The sequence below is a fragment of the Podarcis bocagei genome (genome assembly GCF_964188305.1).
Source record: "Podarcis bocagei genome assembly, chromosome: 14".
Classification (NCBI taxonomy): domain Eukaryota; kingdom Metazoa; phylum Chordata; class Lepidosauria; order Squamata; family Lacertidae; genus Podarcis; species Podarcis bocagei.
Window position 1 is genome coordinate 14,242,991 of NC_138139.1, and position 15,971 is coordinate 14,258,961.

General features: G+C 42.5%; 1 protein-coding gene across 2 annotated transcripts in view; it reads left to right on the forward strand.

Annotated features, from left to right (window-relative positions):
• The window catches only part of GALK2 (galactokinase 2), a gene marked incomplete at its 3' end in the record, with an annotated part of 67,645 nt that overhangs the window by 24,158 nt on the left and 27,516 nt on the right, over positions 1 to 15,971 (forward strand). For both annotated transcript variants that reach the window (XR_014002006.1, XM_081170056.1), the window contains exons 6-7: positions 13,229 to 13,327; positions 15,050 to 15,202. Coding sequence is in view for 1 of the 2 variants with exons in the window: in XM_081170056.1 (XP_081026182.1) it covers positions 13,229 to 13,327; positions 15,050 to 15,202 (252 nt within the window). The remainder of the gene's footprint in view (positions 1 to 13,228; positions 13,328 to 15,049; positions 15,203 to 15,971) is intronic.

The following is a 15,971-nucleotide window of genomic DNA, read 5'->3' on the forward strand; positions in this document are numbered from 1 at the left end:
ATTGGCATTTTGCTAGCATTTAATAATGGATTGGACAAAAGGTTAGTGAGCAGACATGGAGCAACATTAATTTGAGTGATGGACTTAATGCAGTCAAATGCTTTCTGCTCTGCCTGGCACACACAGTTGGTTTGGTGGTGGTTGCTTTTAATTCACCAGTTGCTACATGATGAAAGAGTTACAAGGAAGGTGGCAGGCAAGATTTTAATGTACTATTCTAAGCCTGCTAAATATAGGAGTTCCCATCATTCAGAAATGGTTACTTTTTAAACAGAAAGGAAACCTGAATCCTTAAAAGAAATGTTTTGATTGTTGTACAGGACGGTTGTGAACATTTTCAAACGTTTTTATCTCCCAAAAATTTAAAACAATGTTCTCATTTTTCAGTTTTGATTAAAATTATAATTATTTGGCATACTCAGAATAAGGGGGGGGGGGTTAACTTTATAATTAAAATCATGTGTATGGTGCAGTTTAAGTCACACAAAGTGCTTGATAAATCCATTCTAGAAAATCCAAATGTTCAGTATAAAACTCCACCACATTAGGCATTTGTGGGTCTAATTTCTGCTAGTCAAGAAAATTCTGCTTTGTACTTAACAGTGTATATGCTACTCAGTTCTCATTGTCAATGTGTGCACATTTTCCAGCATTAGTTGCAAAAGGTGCATGTTGACTGGGCAACATACAAAAAACCCTGTCCATGTTTTCATTGTGCAAACTTTCCATGCATTCCTGAGCATGTGCCCAATCCACCCATATATATGCACATTCTCCACTCAACTCATGCTAACCACAAACATATATCAGGTTTTTGTGTGCGATAAAGTGCTTGCTGTTTCGAGAATATACCAAGCAATTGCCTGTCTCCCATTCACTCAAATTGTGCTATTTTTAAGAGGTTTTAAGACTTTCATGAGTGTAAAGATTTCTACAAGATTAGAATGCTGGATCTTTCATATACAATATAAATGATATTGTAAACCAGACTGAATTATTAAAGTCTGCAGGCAAATTGTGTAATTCAGAGCTGCTGGTTTTTAGCTTGCAAATGCAGTTTAGCCTTTCACTAATTTTCTAAAGGCCTTTTTGTATGTGAATTCAAAGATAAGCATACCCCCCCCAATGTAACGTTAGCTGGGCTTTAATTGGGTTAAATGCGTCTTCAGAACATGTTTGTGGATAGTTAGACGCATTAAGTAGCCAGGAATGAGTGCAGTTTCCTGTTCTGGGTACACCCAGTTCCAAACCAAGGTTTGCTTTGCATAATGTGTGGAATGGCCCTCTGTACTTTAGATGGCATGTCACAATAAAAATGTGTGAATTTTTGATACCTAAATGCAAACTTGTGTGTGTGTGTGTGCACTGTCAATTAAACCTTTTCTAAAATGTTAACATATCAAAATAGTTCTGGTGGGACATCTTGTCATACTCCAAGTTACTGGCACATAGCTTGTTTTCTGGTACACCACGATCCTTTTGTTCACCTAATGTAAAATCACATTCCTCTTGTTCTCTGTCAAATGTTAAATATACAGGGCTTTACCCAGTAGTCTCGTGGCTTCTAGGGCTCCTTCCTTCATGGACCCTTTTGGACAATAGCTTGTAAGGAATACTAAGCCATGCACAGTCTCTCTTTCCTGGACAGTTTTTTTATATGATAATTTGGCAAAAGGTGCTATGATTGGCTTGGAAGGCGGGAGCTTGGAGGAAAGTAGGCCAGTCTGTGGGAAACAAGCCATAAGTATTTTAAGGAGAAACAAGAGTCCTTTACAGGAGGGTTGGGTAGAAAATAGATTAGGATCTACTGGTAGATCTTGTAGCTTGATTTGCATTAGATCAGAAAGGTTTCTGAAGCTTAATTGTTCAACAGTAGCGCCTAAAAATGGCAAAGTCCTCCCTTCTAAATAAGGCTGCTAAATCTTCATTTGAGTTAGTAGATTCTGTCATATATGAAAAGTTTCTCAGCAGGTATGAGCAGTCAGTCTCAGCCTTCCATTTTGCACGTCCCTCTGGTTTGTGTAATTGAGAGTTTTAGTGAAACAAAAAATAATAATCCCATAAGCCTGAGGTCTGCCCATTGCCTGCTGTGTGGGATTGTACCACATCATAATGCACAAGGATAAATAAGAATGCACACAACAGAAGGGTGAGGGGAGGAACACTGCATGTTAGAATGTACCTACTTGCATAGCTGTCAACTTTCCCCTTTTCTTGCGAGGAATCCTATTCGGAATAAGGGAATTTCCCTTAAAAAAAGGAAAAGTTGACAGCTATGCCTACTTGTCCAAAACTGTTTTTCACTCAGAAACTGAAAATATTCAAGAAAGAGCAGGTTATAAATACTTCAAATAAATAATACTAAAGAATTAGAGAAATACTGAGTTGGCAGAGGCAGGTAGATTTTGGAGTGGAAAATTTGTCCAATTTTTGCACCAAGCCTACAATTAAAGTCAAGAGGCATAGAATCACCAGAAGGTTGTGTGCATGCTTCAGCTTATTCGAAACACCACTATCCTCAATATCTGTTATATCACAGTCTTTTAAAGTGTTTGAGACAGCCGTTAGCGTTTGCCTTGTGGGCGGGTTAATGCATTCTTGCAGAATGTGGTGCTGTTCTTGATGATGTTGTTTTTCTCTGTTCTAATTAGATATTTTCTGATTAAATGTTATTTCACTGCATAAACATAAAAAGGCTGAACATGATATGTTGTATAACCCACCACTGATAAACATCCCCTGCTCATATTCTGCCAATCTGGAATTAATAGTTGCCAACTGATATGAACATCCGGATTGCATTTTCAAGGAGGGGGGTAAGAGTTTGGAGAACCAGCAATTCTGTATAGTGCTTGAAGTACTCTGGGAGCATCTGGGAATCTACAAGCCCCATGCCATGATTTCTCCACCCATAGCCTTCTAAAACAGGTGCTAAGGGGATGTCACAAAAAGTAACGAGGTTGGGTCCTCTCTAGCCCCATTGTAGTTTGAGCATTACTTCTGCACCCCTGGCAGGGCACTCAGTAATATTTTGTTATTGGTTGTTTTAAGTGGTACCTGGTACCCATTTGGACTGGTAGGGTGGAGGGCAGATAGCCTAGTAGCAGGTGGAGCCAAAACTGAGGATAGGCAAAGCCAACAATTTTCCAGATTTGCCCCCATCCTCCACCCTGCGGAGTTCTGCAAGGGCAGCATTGAGAGTGAGGAGGAAGAGCAAAAATGTATAAGACAGGTACAAACATCTGCTGGAAATGTAAAGAAAAAGAAGGCACCTTTTAACATATGTGGTGGTCCTGTAAGGTAATACAGTGGTACCTCAGGTTACATATGCTTCAGGTTACATACGCTTCAGGTTACAGACTCCACTAACCCAGAAATATTACCTTGGGTTAAGAACTTTGCTTCAGGATGAGAACAGAAATCGTGCTCTGGCGGTGCGGCGGCAGCAGGAGGCCCCATTAGCTAAAGTGGTGCTTCAGGTTAAGAACAGTTTCAGGTTAAGAACGGACCTCTGGAACGAATTAAGTACTTAACCCGAGGTACCACTGTATAAGCATTATGGGAAATGGTTTATAATGAATTTAAAAAATGTTTAAAATAACTTTTATTTTAAAAAGCCAGAGGTTTTTCTATTAGGAATTGTAGTTGCTGAAATTCCAAGGGAGCAGAAAAGACTTTTTATGTATGCGATGACAGCTGCACGGATGTTGTTAGCCCAGAGATGGCAAGAAGATAAAGTCCCTACCAGAGAAAAATGGCAAATTAAACTTTTGGACTATGCTGAAATGGCGAAACGAACTGGAAAGCTCAGGAACCAGGAAGACCAAAATTTTAATCAGGAATGGGGAAAAATTATAGTTTATCTTGGAGACCACTGTAAGCAGTTGAAAATACTAGCAGGATTGCAATAACACTTGTAACGTAACAAGAGCTATAGACACAATGGAGTTATAAAGAACATGGACTGTTGAAAAAAGATGCAGAAGAAAAGGTTTAACAACAGAACCCATGGAGGGGAAGGTGGGAAGTCTAGAGATTCGGAGGAGTCTTTTAATTGTGGGTGTGTAGTGGTATTATTATAATTTTATATTTGTAAAACCAAATAAAAAATTGGGGGGGGGAGAGTGAGAGGAGGAAGCTGACAGGCAGTACCACCTCTGGACTGGCTGTAAGTAAGAAGGGAGGTTGGTGGGGGCTGGCTAAGGTTGATGGGGCAGTGCTCCACTTGCCGCAATGGACTAACCTCCACTGGTTGCTTGGTTTAACGCACTTATACCTCACTGCTCAGAACAGCCGACACCACTTTCCCAAGTGGTTTTCCACTCATGCGGTTTATAGGACTGGGCCTGCTTAGCTGCAACATGTGCCTTATGTAATGTGCCAGTAGTGATGTATGGAAGTGAGAGCTGGACCATAAAGAAGGCTGATCGCTGAAGAATAGATGCTTTTGAATTATGGTGCTGGAGGAGACTCTTGAGAGTCCCATGGACTGCAAGAAGATCAAACCTCTCCATTCTGAAGGAAATCAGCCCTGAGCGCTCACTGGAAGGACAGATCGTGAAGCTGAGGCTCCAATACTTTGGCCACTTCATGAGAAGAGAAGACTCCCTGGAAAAGACCCTGATGTTGGGAAAGATTGAGGGCACAAGGAGAAGGGGACGACAGAGGACGAGATGGTTGGACAGTGTTCTCGAAGCTACAAACATGAGTCTGACCAAACTGCGGGAGGCAGTGGAAGACAGGAGTGCCTGGCGTGCTCTGGTCCATGGGGTCATGAAGAGTCGGACATGACTAAACAACAACAACAACAATGTGCCTTCAGACCATGATCTGGATTTCGTGGGAAGCAGCCTTTAATTAGCAGGGCACTTGCGTTTTTAGACAACGGGAGGTTAAAGATAGACGCTGCATTGTTGGGGGCAATGGCCGAACTTGTCTGTTTGTACAGCAGTCTATTATCAGGATGCATGTTCAAAGTGAGCTTTATAAGGGGTGCTTGAGCCATTTCTGTTTGCATAATTAAAGAAAAGCAAGTTTGTTTATACTCATCTCCAAGGCAGCTAATCTTTTTGGGAACATTTGCCGAGATCTCTGATGTAGCTAACAGAAATGATCAGTGCTATTTTTCTAAAAACAGGTGCCAGAACTCAACATGAACACCTCCCTTGTTCTCTTATAATGGCAATTGCGCCCACCTGAGAGGTGCTGGAACTGAGTTCCGGCAAGTTCCGGCTGGAAAAAAAGCCCTGGACATGATTGAGAAGAAATGTCAAGAAGACCCAGGGTATTAGAGCCAACAAGCAGACTGGTTGTTACAAGAGAAGTTAAGAGTAAAGAACTGACAGAAGCCACTAATGTGAGGGCCTTATATCTTTAGTTTAGAATATACTATCACATCTACTGTCTGCCAAAACAGGAGCAGATTGTGGCCGACGGGCATAATACACTCTTCTCTAGTGGTATTTTTTTTTTAAAGAAAAGGTCAATTATATGGTGATTTGCTTCTGATAACAGGCCGGGATAGCGGGAATCAGTAGTGTGATAAACGGATGGTTTTAAAAAAACAACAACAGACATGTGCAGGCAGTTACTACATGGTAAAGGAAGTATGTCAAATCCCACAGATATTGTCTGAATAGAATACTCTGAGGTAAAGTCATGGTTTAAGAGTGATAATACTGCACAGATGTTACGTTTATCCTTTTGTGGTTGTTAGCGCCACATGGCGAAACAGCATTTAGAAGGCTCCAGAGAGGCCACTTATGAGAAGACATGGTCCATCTCTTTTAACAGTTTGATTTTTTCTCAAGGGGTTTCCACATGATGTGATTTTTTTACCACAGGGACCATGGCAGCGGTTGCTACCGTTCTGAGAACATTCCAGATGGGGTTGCCCCAGCGAGTGTTTGCATGTGGGGTGGAGTTGTGGTTTCTCAGCATCCTGACTGTTAAATCGAGCTTCTGGGAAATGGTGATACTTTTCCCCACCTGCCCCCACCTCAGCAAGCACATCCACCATGATGGTTGTGTTGTGTGGAGTGTAGCCCTTTCATGACACCCTCCCCAACACACATAATGGAAAAAAATACCGTATTTTTTGCTCTAAAAGACTCACCTTTTCCCTCCTAAAAAGTAAGGGGAAATGTGTGTGCATCTTATGGAGCGAATGCAGGCTGCGCAGCTATCCCAGAAGCCAGAACAGCAAGAGAGATTGCTGCTTTCACTGCACAGCGATCCGTCTTGCTGTTCTGGCTTCTGAGATGCAGAATATTTTTTTTTCTTGTTTTCCTCCTCCAAAAACTAGGTGCGTCTTGTGGTCTGGTGCGTCTTATAGAGCGAAAAATACGGTATATTTTAGTATTGTGTAGTAATCCAGTGTTGTAGTGCACTTCCCATGTGATTTTTTAAAATTATAAACATAAAATATACAGTCATGGTTATACATTCTAAAACATCACTTCTCACAGCTAAGACTAAGTGTAATTTGGCTAAATTGGGATGGTTGTTTAAGGCTTTCTTGTCCCCCACGGCCATTACACACTGGATTTAGAACAAAAAAAATCCTGACTTGCTTCAAGCCAGAGTTCATAGTTGCATCTGAACCAGGGAACTGTGGCTTAATGTGTTAACAACCAGAAAAATAATTCAGGATGTCTAGCTTGGCTATGAAGGCCTCATCTTAGTCTTCTGAAGCCAGACATTTTACAGCCAGTAGTAGCACAGGTTTCAAAAACTGCCGTCTGTGTTTATCTCAGGTGTACACTTTTGTCATTTTTTTTTCCTCATGGAGGCGGAAGGTAAATTTATAAAAACAACTTTTCCCTGCAAATCTGTGCTTTAATTTTCTGTCACCTCTTTAAAGCCATAGTGAATTTTCCCTTTGCCAATGCATAGATTTTCTTCAGAAGTAAGTATCAGTGAATCCCTGTTGTTGCACCGTATTCCTGTAAGTCTTGCTGTGCTGAGAAAGAGAATCACTATCAGCTTTTGCTCACTGAGTACATTCACTTATTGGGATATCTCAGTGGGTATGTCTGAGATATGAGCCTAATTGCCTCCTGTGTATGTCCAATTCCTTCCACGATAGTCTTCCACTTACTTGAGTGAAAGTTTTGTATTTTTGCACAAGCTGTTTCTTTCTTACTGCATCCATCATTGTTCTGCTGCTATCAGTAGAAAGACTCTGAAGCCATAGGCACAGGTCTGTTCAATTTCAGAGTCTAACAGTCCATTATATCAAGGGAGACCTTGGGCTGTCTTGTGGCAAAGTTCTCCTGGATCTGCTAGTTCATCCTTGGTGGTCCTGCCAATCCTCCCATTTGTGCAAAAATAATAATAATGAACAAATGCTTGCAGCTCTAGTAGAGAATGCACACCCATCACTTGCAGATGGGACTTTTGGCAGACTGGGACCAGCAAGGACCAAAAGCTCATCACAAGAGCAGAGAAAAAGATGGGGAGAATTGCACTGCTAAATGCTAACATGCTAGTTCTTGGGCTGATTCCACTGAATGGGTTCCTTGATGCAAGTTTCGTTTTCTCAAGTGATAGCTGAGTTTAAGCAGCAGTTCATCATAGGATGAGAAGTTACATAAGATGGGAAATGCCTGTATTTTGAGTTCTGTTAAGCAGTTTCTAGAAATTGGCAACCAATCTCCAGCTGTTTCTTGAAGCTGCTGTGGCAAAGGCTGCAATACACATGAAAGGTTTTCTGCATTGCTTATGCATTGAATGCACAGTATTCAACCTGGTATGGGTACTATGGAAAAGTCATCAAAATTTCAGGGGGAATGTACGCATAGAAAGAATTTACATGGGATAATCTTGTGGGACTGTACCACTTAAGATTGCCCATAGGCCTGTAGGGAGGGCCTCATATTTCAATATACAGGCACCGTATTTTTTGCTCTATAGGACGCACCCGACCATAGGACGCACCTTGTTTTAGAGGGTGAGAACAATCAAAAAAATATTCTCCCCCTCTCTGCTCAGCACCCCTTTAGCAAAGCGGGAGGAGAAACGGAGCCCCTTCCATTTCTCCCCCCGCTTCGCTGAAGGGGTGCTGCGCAGCTCTCCCTCTTTGCTGAAGCCAGGAGAGTCTTGCTCTCCCGGCTTCAGCAAAAGGAACCCAAAGCCTTTGGAGCGCAGCACGAGGTCCCGCTGCGCTCCAAAGGCTTCAGGGATAGCCACTGCGCTCCAAAGGCTTTAGGCGGCTATCCCTGAAGCCTGGAGAGCGAGAGGGGTTGGTGCGCACCGACCCCTCTCGCTCTCCAGGCTTCAGCGAAAGCAACGCGTAGCCTCCGGAGCGTGGAGGGAGTGCTCCCTCTGCACTTCGGAGGCTTCACATTGCTATCGCTGAAGCCAAGGAGCCTGCATTCGCTCCATAGGACACACACACATTTCCCCTTAATTTTTGGAGGGGAAAAAGTGCGTCCTATAGAGCGAAAAATACGGTACCTTTGTTTGCTATGGAAAAGGAGATGTTGGAAATAAGGTAGAACCCTGTTTTGTGTGTCATGCTTTTTTTCTATATGCAGAGATTTAGGGGTGGGGGAGTTAGTTCATTTTACCCGGGGCAAAGTTCATGCATATGGACCTTACCAACTGCTGTTTGAAGTGGTGCAGTCCCATCAAGGATTTTATTTTATTTTATTCTGTTTTCAGCCTTCAGCTTTCATTTTGTTTTTTAAAAACGGCTTCAGAAACTTCAGCTGAATGCTACAGCCAGATTATTGATCAGGACTTGGGTTTAGGGAGCATATGACTCCCATTTTACAACTTCATTATCTACTGGTTCTGTTCCGAACCCAAATAAAAGTGGTGGTTATGTCTTGTAAAGCAGTAAATGGTTGGGGGCCGCCTGCCTTCTTGAATATAAACCTGCCCATGTTTTCAACTCTTTCCAAGAGACCTTTCTCTCTACCCAACCAACATCAGAAATGTGTTTGGTGGAAACGTGAGAAGTTTTCTCAGTTACTTCATCAAGCTGTGCAGTTCCCTCCCTGTGGAGGCCTAACTAGCCTCCTCTCTGATGTCTTTCCACTGGGAGGTAAAGGCCATTTTTTATAGACAGAATTTTGCCCTGGTAAGCTGCTCTGATTTTTCCGTTGCTGATTTTAGTTAACTTTAACTGCCCACTGCTTAACGTTTTCCTGTTTATTGATCCTAAAAATAAATGAATCATTCCCATAGCTTTCATGTTCATGTCACACAGAAGACCACAAAATTCTGCTCCCCCATCAAGCATTTTCAGAGCAGTCGTTAGCCATTTTACCATATACTCTGCTCACTGTTAACTGTGTCACCCTCAGAACAGAAACTGATATTTTGCTAAGGCCAAAGTTAGCACAAATACTTAACAGCTGATTAGCATGGCAATCTTTGCCCTTTGGTTATTCAACATGCAAATAGGTTTGAGACGAGAACTAGGATTGCCATCATGTAGCCCCCCATGCAGCAAGTTTACTTGGGGGAAATGTCCAAATAAATTTGCATATTTAATGGGAAACAAATTTCACTGGGTCTATGCAACAATGGAGAGGGGAGGGGGAATCCATTTTTAAAGCATTTAAGTAAGTAAAATGTTGCAACCTTTTATTATTACCTTTAAATATATGTTGAGGTGGATATAGAGCAGAAATCTTGATGCTGAAAATAGTAAAATAATGTGCCACATCTCTCCAGTTACTAAAAAGAGATTAGAACTATGTAATTCACCATTAGTATTTTGAGTTTACCCCCAAAGAGCATTCAAGTAAGAACAGTCACCTTTTGTCTTTTTATTAAAAACATCTGTTTAATCTGGACCACCAATAACGGGCCTCCAGCTCCGCTTGGAAGTCTCCTGGAAGGTTTATTCACATCAAACTCTGTGCATATTTTCAAGTTTGTTAATCCCTTTTTGACAGCTCTGTCCTCTCAACTTGGAGTTTATGAGGGAATTTACATGGCTTAAGGAGCACTGTGAGTAGAGTCTTATCAGTTTTCACTGCATTTGCAAGCTATTCGCCCTGATTAGGGCGCTCTGAGCTCACATTTTACAGCTTCGTCTGTTTCCAGTGCCTTTATGGAAACTGAACAAGTGGGCAGGCGTGCCCACATTCTTCATTTCCAAATGCAATGAGTTACAGGCTTTATCTCACAGCCATGCCCTGGTTAATGTCATTTCTTTGGTAATTATCTAGCTTAAGGCCCCATGTGTAACCCTGCTGGAAGGAATACACACACACACATTCTTCCCTCTCCTTCCCCCCCTCCCATGCTTGTTCTCCCGTTACCCTATACTTAGAACAGGGATAGCCAATATGGTCCCCTCCAGATGTTGTGGGGCTACAACTTCCCAAACGTGGGTCTCCAGCCATTTTGGACTACAGATTCTATCATCCCTTGCCAGCAGGACCAGTGCTCAGGAATGATGGGAATTGTAGTCCAAGAACAGATGAAAGAGGGAGAAGGTTGGGAGGAGGGGCTGGATGCTGAAGGGGCAACCGGGTTTAGTGAGCAGGGAGAGCCGGTGACAGGGAGCAGTTCAGACTCCAAGGCTGAAGCAGAGGAGCGGGGTCAAGAGGCTGCAGAAGAATTCGGGGAGTCTCCCTTTCCTGCTGCAACAAGCACCCCTCCCCCTGGTCTCCAAGAATGCACATAATAATGAGGGCAGAACAGAGGTCAGAGGTGCGCAGATGCAGTTTGAGACTGCTTGGGAAACATCCAGGAGAGGAGGAGACTTAGAAAGGGTAGAAGAAGGCAGGGACTTTCAGTCCTGGCAACTGCTCGATAGGGGCAATACAGTGGTAGCTCAGGTTACATACGCTTCGGGTTACAGATGCGTCAGGTTACAGACTCTGCTAACCCAGAAATAGTACCTCAGGTTGAGAACTTTGCTTCATGATGCGAACAGAAATGATGTTCTGGCATTGCGGCAGCAGGAGGCCCCATTAGCTAAAGTGGTGCTTCAGGTTAAGAACAGTTTCAGGTTAAGAACGGACCTCTGGAACGAATTAAGTACTTAACCCGAGGTACCACTGTACCTGCTGGGATGGCATTTCCTTGAATAAAGAGTTAACCTCACTGACAATGGAGCCCTGCTTCTTTCATGTTGACCTGCAGCGGTTGTAGCTAGCGCTCAGGTGCCTGGTGCAGCACGCGTGTCCCTCAGCCGGGGGCGGGGTGAGCTGCATGAAGCCTCTCCACCGCCTCCCCCTCAGTTGTGGGGCGGCTGAGGGAGAGGCGGTGGGCAGACGCAAGCCCCACGCTGCTGTTTCAGGCAGCTCAGAGCCTGCAGGTGCCCAAGCCAAAACGTCACTCCCAGGAGAGACGCGTGGCTCAGGCATGGTGCAGACCCCGTGGTAAGTGCCGGCCTCCGCAGTGTGGCGCCCAGTGCCAGCCGCATTTCGTAATGTTTCTTGACCGAACTAAAAAGTTCTGTGAGCCCATTCAAAAAACAAAAAACAAAAAACAACTCCTATTTTTGTCACCCCCCCCCTTCAGTGATGATACCTGGGGTGGTCCACATCCACCGCACTCCCCTTCCCCTGCCACTGCTGACCTGCACCTGTCTCCAGCCCTGACACCATGTTTCTGAGGCTAATACAAGTTTAGCTACTTATATCTGAGTGGCACTAGCATTTCAACTGTCTTGTTGTCTCCCTGGAGATCTGATGTAAGATCAGTCGACTTTGGATATTTGTTGGAGTGTTTAAGCTGGGGGTAGGCAACGTGGTGCCCTCCAGATGTTGTTGGACCACCACTCCAATCGTCCCTGACTATGACTAACTATGAAACAATTTCAGGGTCCTACATAAGGCACCAAAGAGACAACCTGTTGGATGCCAGCTTATCTCCTCTTGATAGCAGTATCCTTCTGTGTGCTTCCAATGCACTCTCCAAATGTTGTTGGAATCCCATTTTGCACCAGCCCCAGCCATCATGGCCAGTGGTCAGGGATGATGGAAGTTATAATCCAGAAACATCTATAAGGTCACTGGTCTTGCATCTATGCTCTAAGGACACCTAATGAAATAATGACACTCTGGGAATTTATTGGGCTACAGCTGCATCTCATAACCTCCATCCTGGTCTAGCAATATTTGAGGTGGACTTAAAGGTATGCCTGTATGGATGTCTCATGTACCTAAGGGAAGTGTCTAAAGGAAGTACAGAAATTAGGAGGTGTACCTGGAGATGTGAGGATTGGTGGGATCAGGAACCTAACCTGGGAATCTTAGGGTGTAAACCTGGGATCCAGTTTTGTGAACTATTGTGGTCTTCAGGTGCAGACACTTTCAAGGTTGGCAATATTGGGCCTGCATTTGGCAAGCAGTAATATGCTCTTAAATTGACTACTTCTTTTAAAAATAAAAAAATATTTGGTTTTTCAGATTAAAGTTTTACAGTCAATTATCCAAAATACAACATAAAATCAAGATTACAAAGAATCTCCTGGACTTTCCTGCTCCCCTTTGTGGGTCCTATTGTTAATCATTTCTTCCTGCATCTTTTATAATCAAATCTTTTACATCTCCATTATGCCCAAAATTCAACATTAAACTACAAGTGTTATTCCAATCCTGCTAACGATTTTAGCTGTTTACAATGGTTTTTAAGATAAATTATAAATTTTCCCCACTCTTTATTAACATTTTGGTCTTCCTGATTTCTGATTCTTCTGGTCATTTTTGCCATTTGACCAAATTGACCACTTTTCTTTGTCTGGTCAATGAAGCAGACTCTTCTGCTTGCTGCTATCTTCAGGCTCAAGTTCCCATGCTACGTCATTGATATCACCTACCCAGAGTTGGGGAATATACTATGCAAGTTGAAAATTGGGTACAGTTACCGATAGATAGCTCCAGCCTGGGGATAAGTGAAGAGAAGCAAAAAAGCAGCACCTTCTAAATGCAGACAGCTCTGAAAACCATACTGTCTTTGTGAGCATGCCAAATGCAGAGCAGTCCTGGTGCATATCAGAGGAGAAGTTTACAATTAGCAGTAAAAATATAGAATGCTTCATCTGAGGGAAAGCAGGGAGAAGGAGACCTAAGTATAGACTGACTGATACCAATGTAGAGATGGAGTGGCTTGGTATCAAATGTTTAGTCAACTGGTATGGAATGTGTGGGAAACTATAAAGACCTCAAAGGCATATCAACACGCCCTGCCATTAGTTCAATTGTAAAGAATGTATGAGGGAACATCCTTGGTTTGTGTGCTGAGTTCTGTGTTTCCTCAGGTGGAGCTGGCTGAACTCTGCAGCAAGAGTGAGCGCTACATTGGCACAGAAGGTGGAGGCATGGACCAATCCATCTGCTTTCTTGCGGAAAAGGGAACTGTACGTACTGTCTGAGCACGAACTCAGTAGCCATTGTGTTACAACACAAGAAAGGGCTTTTTTTAAAAAAAATAAAATAATATTTATTAGTTTCCCAACAAATTGAACACCACAAAAAAGAAAAAACATACAACAATACAATACAAAAAACCCCCACTGCAAAACACTAACATACAACTAACAAAACAAAACAAAAACCATTTAAAACACAGTCCAATTTCAATATCTTATCTTTCTTTCACTAATTTCCACGACCTCCTCACACCTCCCTTTTTGTATTCCACTTCTATTAATTGTTTCAGCAATTCCTTTCCATCTTCCTCTGTTTTCTATCCTATAATTGTCTTAACACATTCTAACCTTATTTTTCCCTTTATCTTCCAACATTTTTCTAACATTCATTAATTTTACAGTATTTCTGTAAATAGTCTTTAAACTTTTTCCAGTCTTCTTCCACCGACTCTTCTCCCAGGTCTCGGATTCTGCCAGTCATTTCCGCCAATTCCATGTAGTCCATCAACTTCATCTGCCATTCTTCCCTGGTGGGTAAAGAAAGGGCTTTTGTTAACTGTGCTGATGAATGACGCACAAATGGTGGATCCAGGGCTAACTCCACAAGTCAGGGGTGCATTCACACCCACATGCGAGGTAGGGAGGGCAATCAACTTGGATGGATTTAAAAGAAGTTTAGACAAATTCATGAAGAATAGGTCCATCTGTGGCTACTAACCCTGATGGCTAACTTTCTGCTTCCATTGTCAGAGGCAATATGCTTCTAAATTCCAGTTGTTGGAAACTGCAGGAGGGGAGAAGGCTGTTGCGTTCAGGCCCTGCTTACAGACTTCCCATGGGCATCTGACTGGCTACTGTGAGAACAGAATGCTGAACAGAATAGGCCTTTGGCCTGATCCTGCGGGGCTCTTCTTTATGTCATTATGAATACAGTGGTACTTTGGGTTACAGACGCTTCAGGTTACAGACGCTTCAGGTTAAAGACTCCGCTAACCCAGAAGTAGTACCTCAGGTTAAGAACTTTACTTCAGGATGAGAACAGAAATCGCGTGGCGGCGGCAGCAGGAGGCCCCATTAGCTAAAGTGGTACCTCAGATTAAGAACAGTTTCAGGTTAAGAACAGACCTCCAGAACGAATTAAGTTCTTAACCTGAGGTACCACTGCACATACCTGCACAAGGAACCACGCTGTCAGTACAGAGAGATGTAACGTTAAAGTGTGGCACATCTGTTACTTATAACAACATTTGTTGTTTCCTTTCGGGAAAGTAATCATACCTTTGTTAAAAATTAGTGCAGCTGCCAGGGGCAAGGCAAAACTGCTCCCAGGGCCAGGGCTGACCTTTGGTCGGCTAGAGTTATTAACTCTTAAAAAAAATTGATCTCATTGAAAGATAACTATTAAAAATGCATCTCCAAATTAAAAAGGGGTTCAGGTTTGATAAGAAGAAGGAGGAGGAGGAGGAGGAAGAGGAGTTTATTATTTATACCCCGCCCCAGCAAAATATAAAAACATAATAAAATGTCAAACATAAAAAACTTAACTTAACTTGGTTGTCTTTTTGCTGCTGGTTTATGCTCACTGCTCCAAATGGGGTGGGGGGGGGAGAGAGAGTCTGCAGGTAAATGATGTGTGATTTATTCATCTTAAATGTTGTGCTGCCTGCTAGTCAAAATAACTCTCTACTATTTATTTTTTTCTTTCCATAGGCCAAGCTGATACAGTTCAATCCTCTTAGGGCTACTGATGTGAGGCTTCCAGAGGGAGTAGCTTTCCTTATTGCCAACAGTTGCGTTGAAATGAACAAGGCAGCGACTTCTCATTTTAATATTAGGGTGATGGAGTGTCGTCTGGCTGCAAAGGTACTGCATGGCTTTCATCAAACCCTAATGAAACCATCATCCAAATATGTGCTGGCTGCAACTCTTTCCACTCTACCAGTTGTTGCTTTATTTTAACACCAGGTCAGGTGCTGCCTCAAAGGGCATGTTTATCTCTTCAGGGTCTGGATTCAGGCCATATATACATGACGGATGGAAGAGAGGGATGGAATTTAGCCCTTAATGTGTGTGTTTCCATTTGGGTAGCATAGCACTAAAAAGGAGTCTGCCCAGGAAGGGCAAAATAAATTATCTTTGTCAAAGCTGATCTCACTTAATGAGAGAGCGCAATCTAATTAATCCCAGGAATATAAAACAAAATGCTTTAATAGCAATGTATTCATTCTTAAAACAAGGAAAGGAAATGGAAATCCATACATTTAAATTCATGAAATAGCATTCCATTTATTTGTATCTTATTGAAGATTGGATTTTATGCACCTGATAAGCTGTATAAAGTAGCACTCTCCTCAAGCTTGGGTTCAAATTATTCCATGTGTTTCATCCAAAGCAACCACTTTACCACATACACAAGTTACGGCAAGCCATACTCAGAGAATTGGTTACCAACACACACCCACACACCCCACAAACACATTTTCCTGTGATGAAAGGTGGTATACAAATTTAAAAAAATAAAATAAATCTTATACACTCAGTTGATTGTTGAGTGAGTCAGCAAGTTATAAACTTACTTAATGACAAGGTGACCTTCAGAGACTTTGCTCCTTGAGAATCTTCTTACATGTCT